This window comes from Mauremys mutica, chromosome 10 (assembly GCF_020497125.1).
Source record: "Mauremys mutica isolate MM-2020 ecotype Southern chromosome 10, ASM2049712v1, whole genome shotgun sequence".
NCBI lineage: Eukaryota > Metazoa > Chordata > Testudines > Geoemydidae > Mauremys > Mauremys mutica.
This window is the reverse complement of record NC_059081.1, coordinates 12,984,955-13,005,185: the sequence shown is the minus strand read 5'-3', so window position 1 is coordinate 13,005,185 and position 20,231 is coordinate 12,984,955. Positions and strand designations below refer to the sequence as shown.

The window sequence follows — 20,231 nt, the reverse complement described above, 5'->3', positions numbered from 1 at the left end:
TCGACAGAGGCGATGGACCTGGGCATAGGTGGGCACAGTACAACATAGCTATTGGCTTCACTCAGTGCGCCGAGACTAGCTGGCGAGTCACAGCTAGGAGTGATTCTCTTTACACCTTTTACTAGATTGGCAAATCTGAGACTGGACGCAGATGCTGTGGTATGTGATTTGCCATTGGCTCTTCGATGGCCCGCAAACCTGTGTCACTGCCAAAGGGTGTTAATGACAAACTTATGCTCGTTCGTATAGGCCTTGTTAAAGATTGTTATGCTTCTGTCATCAGAGCATACGCATTGGCAATGATCCATCCAGGTGAGGATAAGGAGGGCGTCTATCAAACTCTCAGTAGCATCATCAGGTTGGTCCCATGTAATGATAAGCTTATCATTTTAGGTGATTTCAATGCCCCAGTTGGTCATCACTATGCATCATGGGGCAACGTGATAGGTCGTCACAGAAAAGGTAATATGTACTCTAACTGCTTGCTATTACTTTCAAAATGCACTGAGTACAATCTAGTTATCACCAACAAGTATAAGATGACCTGGATGCTCCCTGGTTCAAAACACTGGCATATGATCTGTAGGTGAAGAGATCTCAGGGACGTCTGGCTCACTCACGTCAGGAGAGGCCAGACTGCAAGTCAGAACCATAGACTCGTGAGAAGTCAAATATTTCTCTGTATTCTTCTCAAGCAGCATAGACAGTGACTCAAACTTGTGAAGAAAATCAAATTTTCAGCCTGGAAAACTGTGATACACAGTCTAAGATCCAACAGAAACTCATAGAAGCATTTTCCTTAATTACAGAAGCCACCGTGGTTGCTGAGACCGCTTGGAAACATTTTTGGGACACAACATGTAATAAGGCTGATGAAGTTCTTGGTTTCATTCAGAGGAAACATCATGATGGGCTTCATGAGAATGTCCCTGAAATATATCAGGTCTTGAACTCACAGCATGTTAACCATATAACTTACACAGAGGACAAGGATTCAGCAACTAAGAAGACTGCATATCATTGAGCCAAAAAGATGGTTGAGATCAGACTTCGGCAAATGAAAAATCAGTGGTGGGAAAAGAAAGTATAGAGCTACAACTGGCAGCAGACCATAATGATACCAAAAACTTTTTTGCTGGCCTCTGTGCTGTGTATGGCCCCAAGTGCAATCAGATAACCCCTGTGTGATCACTGGATGAAAATTGACTCAACTAACAAAAAATAAATATTTGAGTGATGGATGGAACATTTCAGTTCCTTTCTCAATCTCCCTTCCAACATTTCTGAGGAAGCAATTAATGCTCTTCCGCAACTTCCATTAAAAGAAGCACTTATACTAGCCCCCACCTTACATGAGACTATCACAGCAATCAAGCAAATGTCAAAAAGGAAAGAAGATGAACCAGATGGCATTCCAGCAAAGATCTATAGGCAGAGTGGCTACCACACTGCAAGGCATCTCATGTGGCTCTTCCGTATTATCTGGGAGCAAGAGACAGTGCCATAGGATTTCAAGGATGCCAACATTGTGCACCTCTATAAACGTAAGAGTGGTAGTGCAAACTGTGATAATCGTTGTGGTATTTTCCTGGGAAAATTCTTGCACGGGTCATATGGAATAGATTTAACACTATCTTGTGGAAACCATCCTCCCTGAGTCTCAGTATGGATTTTGTTCTGGATAGGGCACTATAGACATGATCTGCACAGCCTGTCAGTTTCAGGAAAAGTGCTAGGAGCAAAACCTTGGTCTTTATACAGGGTTTGTTGACTTAGCTAAAGCTTTTGACTCTATAAATCATGAGAGAATCTGGCAACTTTTTGTTCATCTTTGGATGTCCTCCTATGTTAATTTCTGTCATTCGGTCCTTCTATGATGAGATGATGGCCAGAGTGGTGGAAAATGGCAAGGTATCACACTCCTTTCCAGTCACTAATGGCACCAAATAAGGTTATGTGCTGGCTCCCACAGTCTTCTCCATCCTTTTTTCCAGCTATGCTTATGGTTGCATTTCATGACTTTGACAGAGAAGTATTTATCCTGTTGTACACGGATGGGAAGTTTTATAGTCTGCAATGCTTCCATGTTCACATGAAAGTGACAGATTTACTCATTAAGAAGCCTTTATTTGCTGATGACTGTGCACTGGTAGCTCACTCGATGACAAACAGTTTTTAACTGATCACTTTGCTCATGCAGTCAGCCATTTTGGTTTCATAATTAGCTTAAAGAAAACTGAAGTACTATACCAGCCTGTGCTGGGGGATGTGCATGTCTACCCAATTATTAAGATCAACAATGCTCTTCTCAAGTCAATGGAATAGTTTTCCTAGCTAGGGAGTATGTTGTCATAGAATACCACAATTGACGATGGAATAGAATGATAGCGGCATCGAAATAAGCATTACACTAAATGTCTATTGGGCAGTCAAGCTTACAACACTTCTATATAGTTGTGAGATATGGACAACATACTGCCACCACATTAGGAAACTTGACCAGTGTCATATGTGCTGTCTTCAGTCTGTTTGCTTCTTGAGTCAAATGGTGGGACAGGATTCCCAATATCTAAATTCTTAATAGTTGTCGGATGTCTGCCATTCAAAGCATGCTCATAAAAGCTCAGCTACATTGGCCTGGACGTCTCATTGGTATAGCCAACTCAAGAATACTCAAGGCCATATTTTATAGACAGTTAAAGCAACCCATTCTCATTGGGGCCAGTACAAATGATAAAAAGATAAACTGAAGTCAAACTTGAAAGCATTTCATGTTGACCCCAGCAACTGGGAAGCAACAGCCTATGACAAAGCTAGGCAGCGGCAGATTTGTCATGTTTCCATTAGCCACTTTGAAGGAAAGTGCATTAAAACCTTATTTGAAAAACATGAACAACCTACAATGATCATGGATGGTCTTGTTTGTCCCACCTGCACCATGTTTGTAGTTCTCACTTTGGTCTGACCTTGCATACACATATTCACCTATAGTGTTTGCTGAATCCTCATGCACTAACATCAATGTGAGACCCCATCATCATGTAGTTCCAGCAGCAAACCTCCTCCCCAAACACATACACACATAGTGGGAATTCAATTACCTCAGAAGCTGCAATAGTAGCTATAAAGTAGCTGTTCCATAGATTAGAGGAAGGATTTCTTTTGCCCCCAGTCACTGCATAACACCATTGGGCACAGGCACAACCCATTTGCTTAGACTGTGCTTTTTTTGTGAGGAGAGCTACTTAAGTTGCCAAGCATGAAATCCTACAGAAGGACTGGCTTCAGTGCTAAGACTGCCCACCGCATTGAATAAGTCCTGTTTATATTTTCATGCAAGGCTCATGTGCTGATACTGTGGTGCATGTGCACAGAGCGTGGCAATGAGTAATGCTAAGTAGAACTGGAAATACTGCAGAACTTGAGTTTGAAGGAGGTGAAAGGGGAATGGGGAAAAGAGGGAAGTTTCATACACAGAGTGAACTGCTGACAAATTCTGCCATGGCACTCAGTTACATAATCAACTGAGCGACTCTATATTTACACCAGTGTAAATGGGAGCAGCATTTGACCCTATGTCTGTATGACTAAGGTTGGGTTTAAGAAAGAAAAGTGAGGAAATTATGAGAAAATGGGCAGCTACTAAGCATCACAAATAACTTACAAAAGGTGTTGGCCTATTAAAGCTACATGGGGAATTAGCAGTATCCAATAAAACTAAGCCCCTTAGCCTGTATAAAGGTCAGCAACCTAGAAATTCCACCAGGCTATTTCAGCAATTTAAAATATTATAGGTCAAATTCTGCTCTGTGTTACACTGACTCGGCTACTTTTGTAATGGGGGCAGGGAATACCAGTTGGTATGCAGGTTATCTTAGGAGGCCAGGCTGTTCTTTTAATTATATTTTCCCTTCAGATTTTGTGCTATTGCTCTGAATAATACCCCTTGCACCCAGTTTCTACTTTATTATTGCCATCAGCTAGAGAGTCACAAGAAGCAAGAAATGTGTTTCCCAAACTATTAATAGACCAAATGTCAGTTGCTCTGAGTAAGTGATTAACCTTAATAGTCAGTCATTGGTCAATCATTGCAAAGATTACAAACACAGGCATTGAGCACTACTAACAATGATATCTTGTCATCCATTTTCTCATCAATGAGTAACTATCTAATTCACTAGTACTCATGGGGAAAAAAAATCAGTGTGGGGAAGGTGGGGTAGCTTCTTCTCTTCTCTTTTCTTCACCAGGACCATGTGCACCAAGGCATAGGTCTCTACCATTTTCTTCTGTGTGGACCAGCTACTGGACGGGAACACAATGCAATCAGCCAGGGTGTTTAAACATGGTCTCAGCCAAAGGTAATTTGTTTTTAAAGTTGGAGAGAAATTTGTTCAGTTGTTGTAAGTGGATGGGGAAAATATCTTACCTGTTGTTTTTTTTTAAATAAGACTTTTTGGGTCACAAATAACTAAAACCCCTTTGATTTTTAAAACTTCAAACTTTGAATGTGGCTAGTCTCCAATGAGGACTGTAGGAAAAGCTGATTCAGAGAGGTGTGGAGCACCCACAACTCCTACTCATTTCAGATGATGTGGTAGCTGTGGGTGATCAGGATCAGGCCTGGGTAATTTTTCTTTAATGCCACATTATGGAACTCCATGGTACTGGAAGTAATGACATAAGTAAACACCTTAACTAGTTTTTTTAAATTAACTATGTATGAAGCAAATCTATACTCATTTATATTCTTGTTACCCACGGCGTGATTCTGTGGGAACCCAGGACCTCTCAGGAGGAAGCAACTGCCTTACTCTTGTTTTGTAACAGATTGCAGGCAAGATTAGCATCCCAGTGCAGGTGTAGTAGCAGTTACACAGGGCCTAGTGGAAAGAGGTGAAAAGTTATTGAGTTCCTTTCAGTAACAATTGCCCACAGCAGAAGAAAATGAATTAGGGACATGAAATTTCTGACTTAGTTCTTGTGTGTCATGTTGTGGAAAATTTGCCAGGTATGTCCGTATATTAAAATACAAGTTTTTTTCCTTAGAATGTCGGGCCACAGAGAGGGCTATTTTTGGCAGAGAATTTCCTCTGAAGAAATTCTATGGCCCCCAGCCCAACGTGGCATGGGTTCACAAATTCAAAAAAGCAGTAGAGCCAGCCTGGTTCTGCTGTAGTGAGGAGTGAGGCTGCAGAAAGACAAAACAAGGGACTTTTGCCTTTCTGCCTGCCACAATCTGTTCAGTTTGTGTTCAGCTCTGAGGGAGGAATGACACCCCAGTTACTAGGATGAGCCCTCATATTGGGTCCTTTCATTCAGGCTTTTGGTGAGGGAAAATAATTTGACCCCAAAGTAAAGTTCTAGAACTTCACTTTTAATACTGGATACTAGTGAAGGTCCAGCCTCACTCTATTTCCTCATTAGGCAAGGATGTTATGAATGTTACTGACATTCTCATGGCCCAAGATTGCCTTTGTGTGGTATAGAGCCGACTGCTAGTGGTAAGTGTCCCTTTCAGTTCTAAAGGGATAGAATTGTGTACTGAGGGTTTTTTTTATTTGGGATAAATGCTCTCACGATATCCTTAGTCCTGGGTAGCCTATGCAGCCATGTGTTTCAAGTATTTTAAACATTTATAACATGTACATAGAGTGCCACAGGAGTTCTGAGTTAGACCTATTTTTAGGGGTGGGTATGGTTGCTGCCTTTTCACAGGAAGATGTCTGTTCCCGGGGATTACTTGCTCTGTGGAGAAAAACTGAGTCTCTTAATGGTCTGGTATTGCTTTTTCATTCTGATGCCACTTAATAAGCTCTTTGTTTTTGTAAGGAGAACTGTCCCCGTTATTTCACCATTATCAACCTTGGCTTCGAGGTGTTGTACTTGATTTGAAATCAAACTTTCTTTAACATTCATCATTCGCTAGAGGGCACCAACTGATCAACTAAAACAATAGCTTCTTCCCAGGCAAAAGTTTCCCCCTAGAAGAGAATACAGGTCATAGCCAGGGCTAGAAGAGTGTTCTACAAAGGGTTGCAATCTGGTGAGGCCCATTACCTAAACTGATGTGGAAAGAGTGACATTGACAGATACCATGGGAAGATATCTAGTTAAAGAAATGTCATCCTTTGAACTCAAGAGATATGAAACAATATTGAGCTCTTCATCCAAGTAAGAACAGAACTTAATTTTAGCTTTTTTGTTGGCAGGGTTACTGGATTGCATATTCCTGTCTAATTTTCCTATCTAAGTAGAGTCTCCTAAACCATACAAGAAAAGATTAATTTTCTTAAACAAACAGCAGCAAGAAACCTGAAAGGGAAATAAGTAAACAACCACCAACCAGAATGCTGTTGCCAGGCTGTAGAATGTAACAACTGAGAGCCATTATTTAATCTGTCCTCACAATGCAATTTGGATCTTTTTTTTATTTGAGGGTAAAATAATTTAAACACTTGCTGCCCACATGTTGACCTTTATTTTAACCTGTAGCTATGAAAGAATTTCAGACACTTATCTCCCGGAAATATTGGGTAGCATCACATTTTTGCTATTGTTTGTAACCTAGTGCCTAAAGAGTCAGGGCCCCATTGTGTTAGCTACTGCATAGACATGGAACCCAGGCCCAAGGGTTTACAGTCTCTTCGTGTACTATATTACTTAAGGTGTTTGTTCTAACAGTATCACGGGACATAAAACAGGATGGGGGAAAAAAGAAAAAGAGCAGTTAAAAAAGGCTTGAAAAAACAAGTAGCTAAAAATGTTATTAAAAAGATTGGGAAAGGATAAAAGAATTCTATTTGGAAAGGATAAAAGAAAAGAGCAATTTTTTATGTGTTTAAAAAACTGTTCAGGCACTTCTTTTGCGCTCATCAGATTAAAATAGCGTAACACATTTGGAGACATTGAGAATTGTCACTGTGCTACATAGCATGGCCATTTGGGACTTCACGGTGATGAAACTCAACACCTACTGTAAAAAAACAAAAAACCCCTCACCCACAGCACTAAAGGAGAATCTCTATTAACTGTGTCATATTCTGTCAACAACTAAGTAGTTTTTCTGTTTATTAGAGAAGTTGTACACATACATACTAGCTAGTCCATCACTATTATTTGTACTGCTGTAGAGTCTAGAGGTCCAAACCTAGCATGCTAGAACCATACACACACACAAATATGGTCACTGCCCCCAAAGAATTTATGCTTGAAGAATAAGAAGAGAAGCAATAGTTAGATCCAACAAACATGAGGGGAGAGCATTTATTCTTCTCATTAGACAGAGGCTGCCCTTGAATGTCTAGGGTTCAGAGGAGTTCAAATCTCAGTGCTCACACCAGCATAACAAATCTGTGGCCACTTAGGGCTCCATGATTGTTGCTATCCTATATACCATGGCCATTCCCAACTTTACAGCAGCAACAGGGACAGAAACTCTTTACATAAGCACAAGCCCCTACTATTTGAAATAAGGGAGACTGTCCTTTAACCCTTAGCATTACAGGGCCTGTAACAGAGTGGAGCTGTTTGGATTCTATTCAGGGGTCAGAGTGGATTATGCATACATAATAATAACTAGCTTAGTTATAAAGCCTCAAATTTTACTTAATCCTTGGGAATCCAAATGCCTCTGAGCTGTTTGAATTAATTTGAATCAGAACTATATTTGAAAAATGCCATACTATGTAGAGTAAAAAAACCCCTACATTTACAAAATATGCCAAGTTGCATGCAGTGCTCCAGATACATGAACCTTCACATCTCAGCTCATTCAGAGGTGGTGAACCAGATTAAGAACCTTTCTGTCACTGCTGAACAAACAAACCTTTTCTGTGGGAAGCCATGTGTTGATTTGATTAGAAGGTGAGGGGTTTTCCCCCGAGTTATACCATTTGAGTAAACAGCATCCTAATTTGTGCTATGACAGCCTTGGAACACAAATATGAACAAAACACCTGCTATCATGTCTGTGAGGTTTGGTTGTTACAATGCCCTCTCAATAATGCTCCCCACCCCACAATTGTTTTCTGTCACATGTGGCTTATTCAGAATATGGCAGTATTTTAGTATGACAATTTTTATTAATATTTAATATTTGTTATGGTGGTTCCTTGAAGACCAAGTCTGGATTGTGACCACATTGGACTATACTCTGTACAAACACAGAGGAAGACGCATTCCTGCCCTAAAAAGACAAAGATCTCCCAACCAAAGTGATCTGGATGCTAATAGTCATAAATCTTACAAATTACATTGTTGTTGTTTGCTTTGTTGTTCTATTAAAGCCAAATACACTAAATCTCCTTGCCCTGCCTTCCCTCCTCTATTCAGCCCTTATCTTTCTTCCACACACCAGTTCCAATGCTCTTTACTGGACCCTCCCAACATTCAACTCCCTCCCTTCCATAGAGATTCATTAAACTGATAAATATGTGACTGGGTTCTTGTAGAAGTGGGGCAGGCAGGAGCGATTTAAATGAGGAAAGTGTTGAGGACCAGAACAGAAAGGGCATCCCATGATGATGGTGATAGAGGGCAGAGTGTAGTTCAGGCAGTCAGACTATCAAATTAATCAGTCAAATAGATCCACAGTTTACCACATGGGTATCACCCCAGATCTGTGGTATAGCCCTTTTTGTAACTTTTACAACAAATGTTTGTAGCTCTCTCCCAGTGGTTAGGGCACTCGCCTAGGCTTAGATGATCTGGATTTGAATTGCTGCTCTCTCACAGATTTCCTGTGTGACTTTATCCCCATCTGTAAAACAGGGATAAGTAGCTCTTCCCTCCTTCACAGGGGTGTTGTGATGATAAATACTAGAGAGTCTGAGGCACTCCGATACTACGACAAGGGGAGTTGGATAAGTACCAGAGATAGGATTGCCACCCTTAGCAGACTGATGTGCAGGTTAAACTCGTTTGTGTTGACATGGATGGAACCACTGTCATGACCTGGGGACAATTTTGCATGTTTCCAGACTCCCACAGGCAGGTTTCCACACTGCCCTGGCAACCTGAACGCAGGAGTGTCTGAGGGCCTGACTGAAACACACCCTGCCCGGCAAACTGCTCCTAACGGAGGTGGCGCCTGTCCCAGAATGGGATCGTCCCCCTTTGCCCCAAGGAGCTGCTGTGGAGGAGGGAGGCGCCCCCTTCTCCTGGGGGGAGGGGCAGTACCGGGCCACAGGGGCTGGTGCTGGGGTTGCTGACGCCCCCTGGCTTGAAGTGGTTTCCATCACAGGGGTTTACAGCTCGGTTCCAGGGGTCTCTTGAACCCCAGCCCCCCTGGATGGAGGTGCCGCTGTGACGGAGGGAGGCGCCCCCTTCTCCTGGGGAAGGCGGGACTGGGGGCAGCGGGACGGAGGGAGGAGCCCCGCCTGGGGAGCGGTCAGCGGGTCTCCGCAGCTGCCCTCCCCTGAGCGGAGCACGTCGCTGCCCGTGACAAAGATGGCCGCCGAGCCTTCCCTGCCCCGCCATGCGGCTGACCCGGAAGGGGAGGCGGCGCTGGTGCCGGCGCTCTCCGTGCGCAGGGAGGACGGCGGCGGGCCCGGCCCAGCCCAGCCGAGCGGGGCGGGCTCTGTGTCTCCGTCCGCCGCACGCGGAGGCCGGACCCCGGTGGGTGGGGCGGGACCTGGAGCTCACAGGAGGCGGGCGCGGCCGAGCCCCACTGCCGGAGCAGCGGCCTGGGGTGGGCGGTGACTTAGGCGCAGCCGGGGAGCAGAGCCTGTGCCGCGGGCGGCGGGGAGCGAGGAGGCCGGGAGAGAGAGAGAGGAGCGGCAGGGGCAGCCCCGCGCCATCTCCCCGGTGTGCACCAGCCGGTTCCTCTGCCCCGCTGACGGCTGCACCCCGGGACCTGCGCCGCCCCCTTGCCCGGCGTCTCCCTCCCCCAGGGCCGCTGGCTTCCCGCGGGGACCCGCTGCGGGAGCGGCGTCTGGGGCGTAGGGCCCTCCGGATCCCTCCTGGGTCAGGCGGCTTAGAAGCGGTGCCATGCAAAGTGCGGAGTCCGCCGCGGCCGCGGCCGTGAGGGTGTCCGAGAGCGAAGCGAAGCTGGAAATCCCGCTCCCGGCCCAGAACAGCAGTAGGAGCCCCGGCAGCCGAGGCGGCGGCAGCGCCAAGGGCTGGCAGTACAGGTAGGTACCGCTCTGATGGCCCGGGGACCATCCCCTAAGGACGGGGGGTGAAGGGGATCCCGCTTTCCCGGGTGCATCTCCCTTGGGGTAAAAGCCTGTCTCCAGGCTCCGGCCGCCCTGTGATGTAACAGTGTAACCCCAGAGGGGACCAAACGTGGGGGGAACCAGCCTGCCTTTGGGGGGAGGATAGTCCCCAGGACCTCATAGGCCTTTCCTGCCTCAAAGGTCAGGAGAGACAGGGAGGCTGGTGAGAGGAGACAGAATGGGAAGTCCAAAGCAAAGATTCTCAAGTAAATCTAACCTATATGAATAAGTATGTAGCATCTCACTTTAGGACAATATGTTTACTTTTACTCTGTGTTGTAACTTACTAGCATAATTAAAAGACTCAAGAAGCTGAAGTTATAGAGACTACTATGAGAGAGATGGAAATTAATCCCAAATCATTTCAGCTTCTTACATTTTTAATTATTTGAGTTGTTTCAGATCTTACCCTGACATTTAGGGTTTACAAGGGAACTCTGTGGTTAGTGAACCTGTCTAATCAGTTCCTTGTTTCCACTAAGTGAATTAATTTTCTTGGATGAGAAGTCACCTTTGTGAAATCAGTTGTCTTACACAGGGAAAACACTTAGTTTATTTGTGCTGTTGTGAAATTCTGTACATCTGTTTCATTGCCACAACATGTCATTTATGACATTTGTCTGTTGCAGCTGGAAACCAAGGATACTGCTGGTTTCCACTTCATTTGATTTTAAGAAAATGATCTTACTCTATAAAATGGTTGTCAACAGTACTGTAATATCTATGAAGAGTGAGATAAAATCACACCTAGTCATTCCATTTGCATGGAATAACATAGCCATGGATTTAATTATATTGCGTCTGTATTTTATGTAGGTTTGTATTAATATTGATGCTTAGTTCAAAGCTTGTTAGAAATATTAACCTATATTAACTATATTAGCTATAGTATTAAAGTTATAATATTCTCAGATGAATTTGTTTTGAAATCAACTATTGTTTTTATGCTGTTCATGCTTTTACATTTCTGTCATCTTAGACAATGAAAATATGAGTTTCCAGTCAGTTACCTTTTCAAGTTCTTGTGCATTAACACAAGGCTGCAATTTGAGTTGCAAATGCTATAAGGGAACGTTTGTTGGCTTTTAAAAAAATCAAAACACGGCAACATTTTTATTTGTCTTAACTTTTGAAAAAGGTGGTTTTCTCCTCACTTCCTCCCAAAACTTAAACTGTAGGTCAAATTTGACCAGGCAGTGTCTTTCAGAGTTTTACTAAAACCTTTATAATTTATATTGAAACAGCATACTTTTCACTGACTGATGGTAGGTGGAAACTACTTCTTTCCCCTACAAAATGCAAAGACTTTTCTCACTCAGATGTTGAGATCTTTGATGTCATTAATATTCAGTTGGACAGTAAGTGTATGCCATTTTTAAAATAAAAGAAAAACAATGTTACCAATGTGCCTGACAAATTAAACTGTAAAAGGTAAACTCCGTGGTAGTGGAGGCAGGAATTTTTTGTTTTGTTTTTATTCTATAGACAATATCAAGTTGAAATCTGGTCAGGTAAAAACAAAACAACGAAATAAAAATAGATTTGGGTGCTACATTTGCGGTGGAATCCCCCTGATTTTTTTGTTTTTGTTTTGCATTCATATTCCCCTTTCTGCCATTTAATATCCTCCCCCACATGTAGATTATGATGGGCACCATCTTTGTTACACATGTGTACAGTAAGTCCTTGATCCTTGACTGGCATTCCTACACACTATTGTAATAAAAATTCTAAATAATGATGCTGTTTGTAAGACTTTCACAAACTGAGAAAGTGACTGTTTAAATGGACATTACATTTAAAGTATTAAAAGTATTACATTTAAATATTAGTCAAAATAGGTTAGCTCTTGTATCCACCTCTTTTATACAGAACAGTATTTGATGTAATGGGTTATATATTGTAAACTAACTACTGACCTTGACATGGGGATTGCTTCTATCGTTGAGCAGATGTGCAGGCATTAAGGACGTGGAATAACTTGTGGCTGAAAGGTAAAGAAATATGTATTCTGCATTTTAAAATGAACACAGACTATGCAGTCTTTAGAGGAATATTGCAGGAAGTGAATTCTAAAGGCAATGGACACAGCAAACAAAAGCCTTGCTCCCAGATGACTTGGAGTAACATTCTGAGGAGATTAAAAAGTTCAGCATTCTTGCATTTCAGGCTATGAGTAGGAAGAAAACTATGTAAGGCAGTGAAAGACCATGAAATACATTAAAAACCAACTTTAATCAGATCTAAAATAACTAACAGCTAAGGCATAAAATTGAGGTGCTTTGCCCCTTGGGTTTGACTTTGATAAGAATTCTTCCTAGTGAAATTGGCATGAGTTGGAGTTAATCTGAAAGATCAAAGAGATCCTTGGTGGGTGGGGTGGTAGCTATCTAATATCTGTAGGCTCTTATAACATGCCCATCACCAGAGTATCTGAGTCCCTAAAATGCCAACTTTTAAACCTACTGATCTGCCTTTTAAGGCTGTAAATTAAACTAGGGAAACTAAGTAAACTCGGTTATTGCAGCACACACAGTATTTGAGAGCACTGGTTGGTTATTCTCTAACCTCTGCAGTAGGTTGACCCTTAACTTCCAAGTCTGGTTTTCTTTGGTTTTGTTATATACTTACTTATTGTTTTTGTTATAAACTAATAACTAAGTTTTAGCTGTGCAGTGCGTCAGAATTGCATAGTTAGTAGTAACTGATTTGATTAAGATTGGATTTTTGAGAATAAGCCAGAGCTTCCATTAAAGTCAAGGTCCCTAGTATTGTGATGAGTAAGGAAGTTTAGATGAATCAGTTTTAGTGGCCAATTTTCTTAGGCCACTTCTTTGTAACTTCCACTCTATCTCTTGTCCCTACCTGTTCTCTCTCATCGTCATCTCTGCTCTGTTCTATTTAAAAGTAAAACTTATTAGACTCCTTACCTGTGGAATTTTTTTTTGTCGTGATTTCAAATTATTATTCTAAACTTCTTTCGCTTTGCTGCAGCCAGCCCACAGAGCCTTTCAGAAAGAGAAGCAAAATGACAGATTATTACCTGATTCTTTTTTAGAGCTGGCATGCTTGCTTCTCCTCTGTCCCCTTCTTACTTTTCTTCTTCCCCCTCTCTTAGTTTTTCTGTTACTGATGCCCTTAAAAAAACTCATAGTTGGGTGCTTGATTGTGACATCAAGAAGTAAGTCACCAATTGACATCACCCTCTCTCTCCTTCCACCTCTACCTTTCCTGTGTTTTCATACTGCTTTCCTATTGGTTAAGTGCCTTAGCTCTAAATTTTCAAATGATTAGAAATTTGGATGCTTCAACTTTTAGTTGTTCAGCTTAACACATTTGAAAGATGCCTGGCTTTCAGAAAGCGCTGAGCCCCAACCCTTTGAAAATTTGGACCCTTTAAGGTGACTCAAGTTAGGTACCAAAAACTTGAGGCATCTAAATAGTCATTTGAAAACTTGGGCCTTAATTCTTAATGTGTGGCTTTTTAAAATCCTTTGTTAAAGTTAAAATTAGTATGTGCTCTGTCCTGTTTAGAGCTCATCTTTCTCCTTCCCTTTCCATTTTTTGCTTTCCTTTTCTTGTATAGTGCCTGCTCTTCAGTTCTCCTTTTCCCATTTGCAACTCTGTGCCTTTTTTTCATGTCACCCCTATGCCTGCTACGGACTCGCTCTTCCTATGTATTCAGTGACCTCCTTCTCCTTGAAATCTCTGAGAAGTTGCTTCTTTTATGACTGATCTTCTCTATGGCACATGCAAAAGTTAATAAATCTTTTATTTAAAAAAAAAAACCCAGTAAAACAAATTCAGAGTGAAGGCGAATTAATTTACCCACTTACGAAGTAATACACCTAAGCAGTCTGTAAAGCACAGCATGCACCTGTGATTAGTAGATAATAAATAATTACATGCCAGCATGGAGTTACAGCATCACTGTTCAAACATTGTTTGTTGGGAGCTGCATTGGCAAGCCTCGTTCATGGGGATCTGCACTGGCATGCAGTCAGTCATTGTGATTTGTCAGCCGGGATGGCTGAAAAAGACTTAGTGCTTGATCCTGTTTATCTTAATTTTGGACTTCTCTACTGAGAGATTGCACCATGTTATAGGGCTGTCAATTAATCACAGTTAACTCACACGATTAACTCAAAAAAATTAATATTGATTAAAAAAATAATCATGATTAATTGCACTGTTAAACAGTAGAATACCAATTGAAATTTATTACATTTTTGGATGTTTTTCTACATTTTCAAATATAATAGATTTTAATTACAGTGCAGTATACAAAGTGTACGGTGCTCACTTGGTGGTATTTTTTATTATCATTTTTACAGTGCAAATACTTGTAAACAAAAGAAGTAGTATTTTTCAGTTCACCTCATACAAGTACCCTAGTGCAATCTCTTTTTCATGAATGTGTAACTTAAAAATATATATTTTTTTGGTTATATAACTGCACTCTAAAACAAAACAATGTAGAACTTTACAGTTTACAAGTCCACTCAGTCCTACTTCTTGTTCAACCAATCTCTAAGACAGACAAGTTTGTTTACATTTATAGGCGATAATGCTGCCCACTTAATTACAATGCACTTGAAAGTGAGAACAGGCGTTTGCATGGCACTGTTGTAGCTGGTGTCGCAAATTATTTACATGCCAGATGCGCTAAAGATTCATATGCCTCTTCATGCTTTGGCCATCGTTCCAGAGGACATGCTTCCATGCTGATGACGCTCGTTTAAAAAAAAAAAAAAAAGCATTAATTAAATTTGTGACTGAACTCCTTGGGGGAGAATTGTATGTCTCCTACTCTGTTTTACCCACATTCTGACACATATTTCATGTTATAGCAGTCTTGAATGATGACCCAGCATGTTGTTTGTCAAATTTGCAGTGAAAGTGTTCTTAAAACAAAATGCAAAGAAGATACCAATGTGAAATTTCTAAAGGTAGCTACAGCACTCAACCCAAGATTTAAGAATCTGAAGTGCCTTCCAAAATCTGAGACGGATGAGGTGTGGAGCATGCTTTCAGAACTCTTAAAAGAGCAAGACTCTGATGCGGAAATTACTGAACCCAAACCATCAAAAAAGAAAATCAACCTTCTGCAGGTGGCATCTGACTCAGATGATGAAATGAACATGTGTTGGTCCGCACTGCTTTGGATCGTTATCGAGCAGAACCCGTCATCAGCATGGACACATCCTCTGGAATGGTGGTTGAAGCATCAAGGGACATATGAATCTTTAGCGCACCTGGCATGTAAATATCTTACGATGCCAGCTACAACAGTGCCATGCAAATGCCTGTTCTCACTTTCAGGTGACGTTGTAAACAAGAAGTAGGCAGCATTATCTTCTGGCAATGTAAACAAACTTGTTTGTCTCAGCAATTGGCTGAACAAGAAGTAGGACTGAGTGGACTTGTAGGCTCTAAAGTCTTGCATTGTTTTATTTTTGAATGCAGGATTTTTCGGTACATAATTCTATCATGAAAGTTGAACTTACAAATGTAGAGATTGGACTATGTACTTGTATTAATATTTGTAATAAAAAATAAATATAAAGTGAGCACTATACACTTCGCATTCTGTGTTGTAATTGAAATCAATAAATTTGGAAATGTAGAAAACATCCAAAATATTCAAATAAATGGTGTTCGATTGTTTAATAGTGCAATTAATAGTGTTAACATTTAATCATTTTTAATTGCGCAATTAATCTCTTGGCAGCCCTAGTTATAATACATATTAACGAAGGAGTTAAGCACAACTTAGCACTCAATATAGACAAGGACTGTCGAGTTAAAATTGTCAGCTGGTTGTGGTTAACCTTAGGGTCCATTCTGGGTTCACAATTAATATGGTGAGGAGATGTGATTTTTAAAACACAACCATTCTTGTTTACCTTGAATGTTTAACATTGTTATAACAGAAAGCACTTCCCCAGTGTAGGCAAGTCCTTCATGTTTATGCATGAACTAAAGAACTAGATGGGTGGAACAAATTGGAACAAAGGGAAGGTCACACAGGATGTTGACGTATGAGCAGTGAACCTGTCTGGCGTTAAAGAAGTTGACAGGATTATGAAAGAATGGCTAAAGGAGTTAGGACAGACACTCGGAGATGTAACTCCCATGGTTAGCTGTCTGCTACAAAGCAAAAAAAAAAATAAAAAAAATACCTGGGCCCAATTACATATGAAGTGGGCCAATGGGGAGGGAGTGCTGAATGTTCCTCTCCACTGGCTTGTCAGGGCTGATGAGTGTTTGCTAAAAGAGTGTTATCCAGGTCTTGCTGCCATTGAGCATCTTCATCATGTAGGACCCTGAAAGTGAAGGCAGTAGAACCCATGGGGGCAGGAATGTGCAAAAGCCTCTATTGACTATATCATAACAGAATATTTGTCTTAGTGATTTGACCCCAGATTACATCTAGATATTAAAACTAAATGGAATGTACAGGGGAAATGTCTTTAACATGTTGTTCTGAGAGATCAAATCATTTGTGCTGTTGATGGCTTCCTGTGGAATAAATTCCCATGAGAACCAAGGACCGTCACAAATCTTGTTACCTTTCACTACAAGTGCAAGCTCTAATGTAAAAACATAACTACATGTATAGTAAAAGAATAAAAATCCTACCAAAACAAAATGTTCCACTACACAAACATGAAATTTTCCCCTTGGGGAGAACAAACCGTGCATGGCAGATGTTTGTCATGTCACTTAATGTACTACAGGAAAGCACTTGAATATTACTGTTGTGTACAGTATAAGAACGTACAAAGAATAGAATAGTTCCCTGAAAAATAGGGAATGTATACAGGACTCTTACTTATCCTGGACATTCTATCATGATACAGGTTCCTCTCATTTGCAAGTACTGACTCATTTGATTATAGGTGCAGCTGGTAGCATCACCTATCATTAAGGTTGCCTAACACTTCCCATTATAAGACCCTGTTTTTAGTTGCTTGTAACTTTGCTAAACTTTAACCATTTAGGCTGAAATTTTCTGTGCTGGCTGGCTGCCTGAGGCAGATTTTTTTTGGGGAGAAGTTCAGCCGTTTGAGAATGAGGCTAGGGAAAAATACTTTGTTTTGCCCATGTTAAAATAATCTGGAAATCCTTTCTTTGAAAAAGCTCTAGCCCTCCCATGCTTTGGAGCAGAGCCTTGAAATTTGGCAGGTGGTGACTTCTGTGTACTATCCCTGTGAAAATCTGCCCAAATTTGGCCAAGTTATATGCCTTTGCAAAATTGCAGTGGGCACGTGTTCTGTAGTGACATCTTAGATTTTAGCAGCTAGATTCCCCGAACACTGCATCTACACTAGGCGTGCTCCATCTCTGTTTTTGCCACAGAGCTCCTGTGTGATGGTAGTCATTGCTTAAACCAAATTTTTCACTTGTGATCACTAATGGTGTGTTCCTTATCTTCTGAGTGCTTGATTTAAGATTCTGAGGCTTGAGTTTTCAGAAGTTCTGAGCACTTACAGCTGCAACTAAAGTCAATGGGAGCTGTGTTTTATAGCATATATAATGCTATGTACAGTGAAAAATCAGATCTTGGACATCTCAAATTGGGCATCCAAAATTAGTGGGTAGGTTTGACCTTGATCTCTTGGTGCCTCAGTTCTCCATCTGTCAAATGGGGATAATACCTCTCATCTCACAAGGGTGTTGTGAAAATAAATTAATGTTTGTGAAGCACTTTGCTACGACAGTGATGCACACTATAGAAAAGCCCATTGGGAAATTAATAATTCTGTCTTCAGAGCAAGGTTTGAATAATGAATTTAGTTGGGGATTGGTCCTGCTTTGAGCAGGTGATTGGACTAGATGACCTCCTGAGGTCCCTTCCACTCCTGATATTCTATGATTAATGTACAGCAAATAAGGCATTGAGCAAGGAGGAGAAAACACAATATTGAATAGCTGTTAAATGAGCAGTTTATTCTGTGCTCTGAATGAAGTATGGCAAAAAAAAAATCATGTAATGAAACCCTATCATAAGGTATACACATGGAGGCGAAATTAAAATTGCAAAGGCAACCTTAATTCTGGCATTTCCTAGCTTTTGAGTGCTTGACTTTGCAACCTTAATGTTCTTTTAACTTTTAATTTTTTGGTGTGTATGTGTAGTATTTGAAACAGAGTCCTCTGAGTATCCAGACAAATTGCAGTTTGTTGTAAAATGAATTCAGCATTTAGATACTTTCCAGCTGACACGCACAGAGAATAAAATCAATGAATCGGAGAGTCTTGTTTTTGAACCATTTCCGAGATGTGGTAATTAACAGTTAATTATTTTTCTTCCAAGATTCTTCCAAAGGTGGTTTAGGGGGTGGTGAAAGGACTTAATAGCGGATGTCAATCGGTTGCATAATTGATAAGATGTAGGCTGTTCAGATTGCTTATGACTTGATGTTTGCGGCAAAGTCTGTAACAGTCATAGAGTATCAATACGATTCTGGGATACTGTAGTTTTACAGTTACAAGAAAATCCTCTCATGTTTCTTGGTAGGCTGGGACTTACTATGTACTATTGTTTAGCAATTAGCACTAGGCAAAAAATGCAGCTGTGAAAAGAGACAGGAGCTGCAGAGCAAAACATTGTTCTGGGCCTTGCTTGTGCTAACCTAGATATGCTTTATAGAGATTTGTTATTTTGCCTATTTCTATGCATAATTATTGCTTAGGGTCCATTACTCTAAAAGTGAAATCCTTTTTATTTGGCTTCGAGAATAAGCCTGACATTTAAACCAAATAAGATGCATAGAAGCAAATTTTGTGTTGTGACGTAACTCTGAGTAGAGCAGCTTTGATTCACCTACTGAACTTAATGAAATTGATGTCAGGAGACTAGCAAGTGAATGTTCTGTTGATATTTATCAGAAACTGCAATTACTAAGAGAAATGGTGGGGAAATTTGCTGATATAAAAATTATAATCGAGCTGTACCTTGCAGACAATAACAATGTCTGTGCTCTACTGTGTAACATAACCATACTATTGAAATGTTGGCCTGTTGGGAAATTTGTTTGACACACATCTCCAAAACCTTGCAGTTCATTTTATCTAAATGTAAATGCTAGACTGTATTAATGATGATTGTAAATGGTGGTCTTCAGAAGCAAGATAATCCAACCATAGGATTTTCAAAAATGGCTAGTGGTTTTGTGTGTCTCCATTTTTAGGTGCTCAATTTGAGATATTTTAAAGAGACCTGTTTTTCAGAAAGTGTTGAGAATGTACCTTATGAAAATCAGGCCTCTTTAAAATGTCTCAAATTGAGCATTAATCACCAGTACTTCTGATACGGTAAGCCAATGTCACCCATAGATTTACTTTAGATTTCATTTTGAATTGTTGTACATACTTGTGTATGTGGGAGGAGTCTTTGCTAAATTTAGATGTGTTTTACAGAGTAGTTTCAGTATTAATGTAAGCAGAAGTTAAATTGCTTTTTTAAACACCCACTTCAGTTGGTTTGCATGGCAGATATATTTTGAGTGCTAAAGAGCCTTCTAAATAGCAGTGCAGTTAAACAGGCCATTTTACAGCTGTCCAATGAGAGCAGTGTTTTGCTTTTTATTCATTAGATGTAGAGTTTTTGCTCTGTTTGCTAATTTCTGCCCTGCACCAGAGTTAGCATGGTCACTTCAGCAGTTTCATTAATATAATGGACAGTAAGCATTACTATACATCCTTCCCCCCTTCTCTTGCAGAATGGTATTTCAAAACACGTAGGGCTGATTTGAATTTCCTGCTGACAAGTTTTCAAGGGGAATAACTCTTTTCTCCCAGTGTGTACTGGTACTTTCAGTGGGTACAGAAATATTCATATCTTACAACATATTAGGATTTGAGCCTTGCTACAAAAACTGAACACTATTATTGACCCAGAACCTAATGTAATAGCAAATTCTCTCTCTGTTTGAACTTTGAACAAAGAGGGATGATCTCAAGTAAGTCAAAGGTTATATCATGAAACATTTATATATGGAAAGGGGT

The 20,231-nt window shown here is 40.8% G+C and overlaps 2 protein-coding genes across 8 annotated transcripts in view; one reads left to right on the top strand and one right to left on the bottom strand.

Annotated features, from left to right (window-relative positions):
- LOC123378361 (glycerol-3-phosphate dehydrogenase [NAD(+)], cytoplasmic-like) overlaps positions 1–13,376 on the bottom strand; it is a 58,075-nt gene extending 44,699 nt beyond the window's left edge. For 2 of the 4 annotated variants that reach the window (XM_045032029.1, XM_045032025.1), the window contains exons 1-2: positions 13,261–13,376; positions 12,137–12,204 (exon numbers count right to left, since the gene is read on the bottom strand). The gene's annotated coding sequence lies outside the window, so the exon portion shown is untranslated. Of the gene's footprint in view, positions 1–4,758; positions 4,884–12,136; positions 12,205–13,260 lie in introns of all 4 variants that reach the window. The other 2 variants (XM_045032028.1, XM_045032027.1) reach the window with 2 other exon arrangements.
- Positions 4,216–20,231, top strand: part of OSBPL11 (oxysterol binding protein like 11) — a 73,061-nt gene continuing 57,045 nt past the window's right edge. The window contains exon 1 of one of the 4 annotated variants that reach the window (XM_045032012.1): positions 4,216–4,361. In XM_045032012.1, coding sequence (XP_044887947.1) covers positions 4,321–4,361 — 41 coding nt within the window. In that variant the 5' untranslated portion in view covers positions 4,216–4,320. Of the gene's footprint in view, positions 4,362–9,690; positions 10,134–10,324; positions 10,447–20,231 lie in introns of those variants that run through there. The other 3 variants (XM_045032011.1, XM_045032014.1, XM_045032013.1) reach the window with 3 other exon arrangements.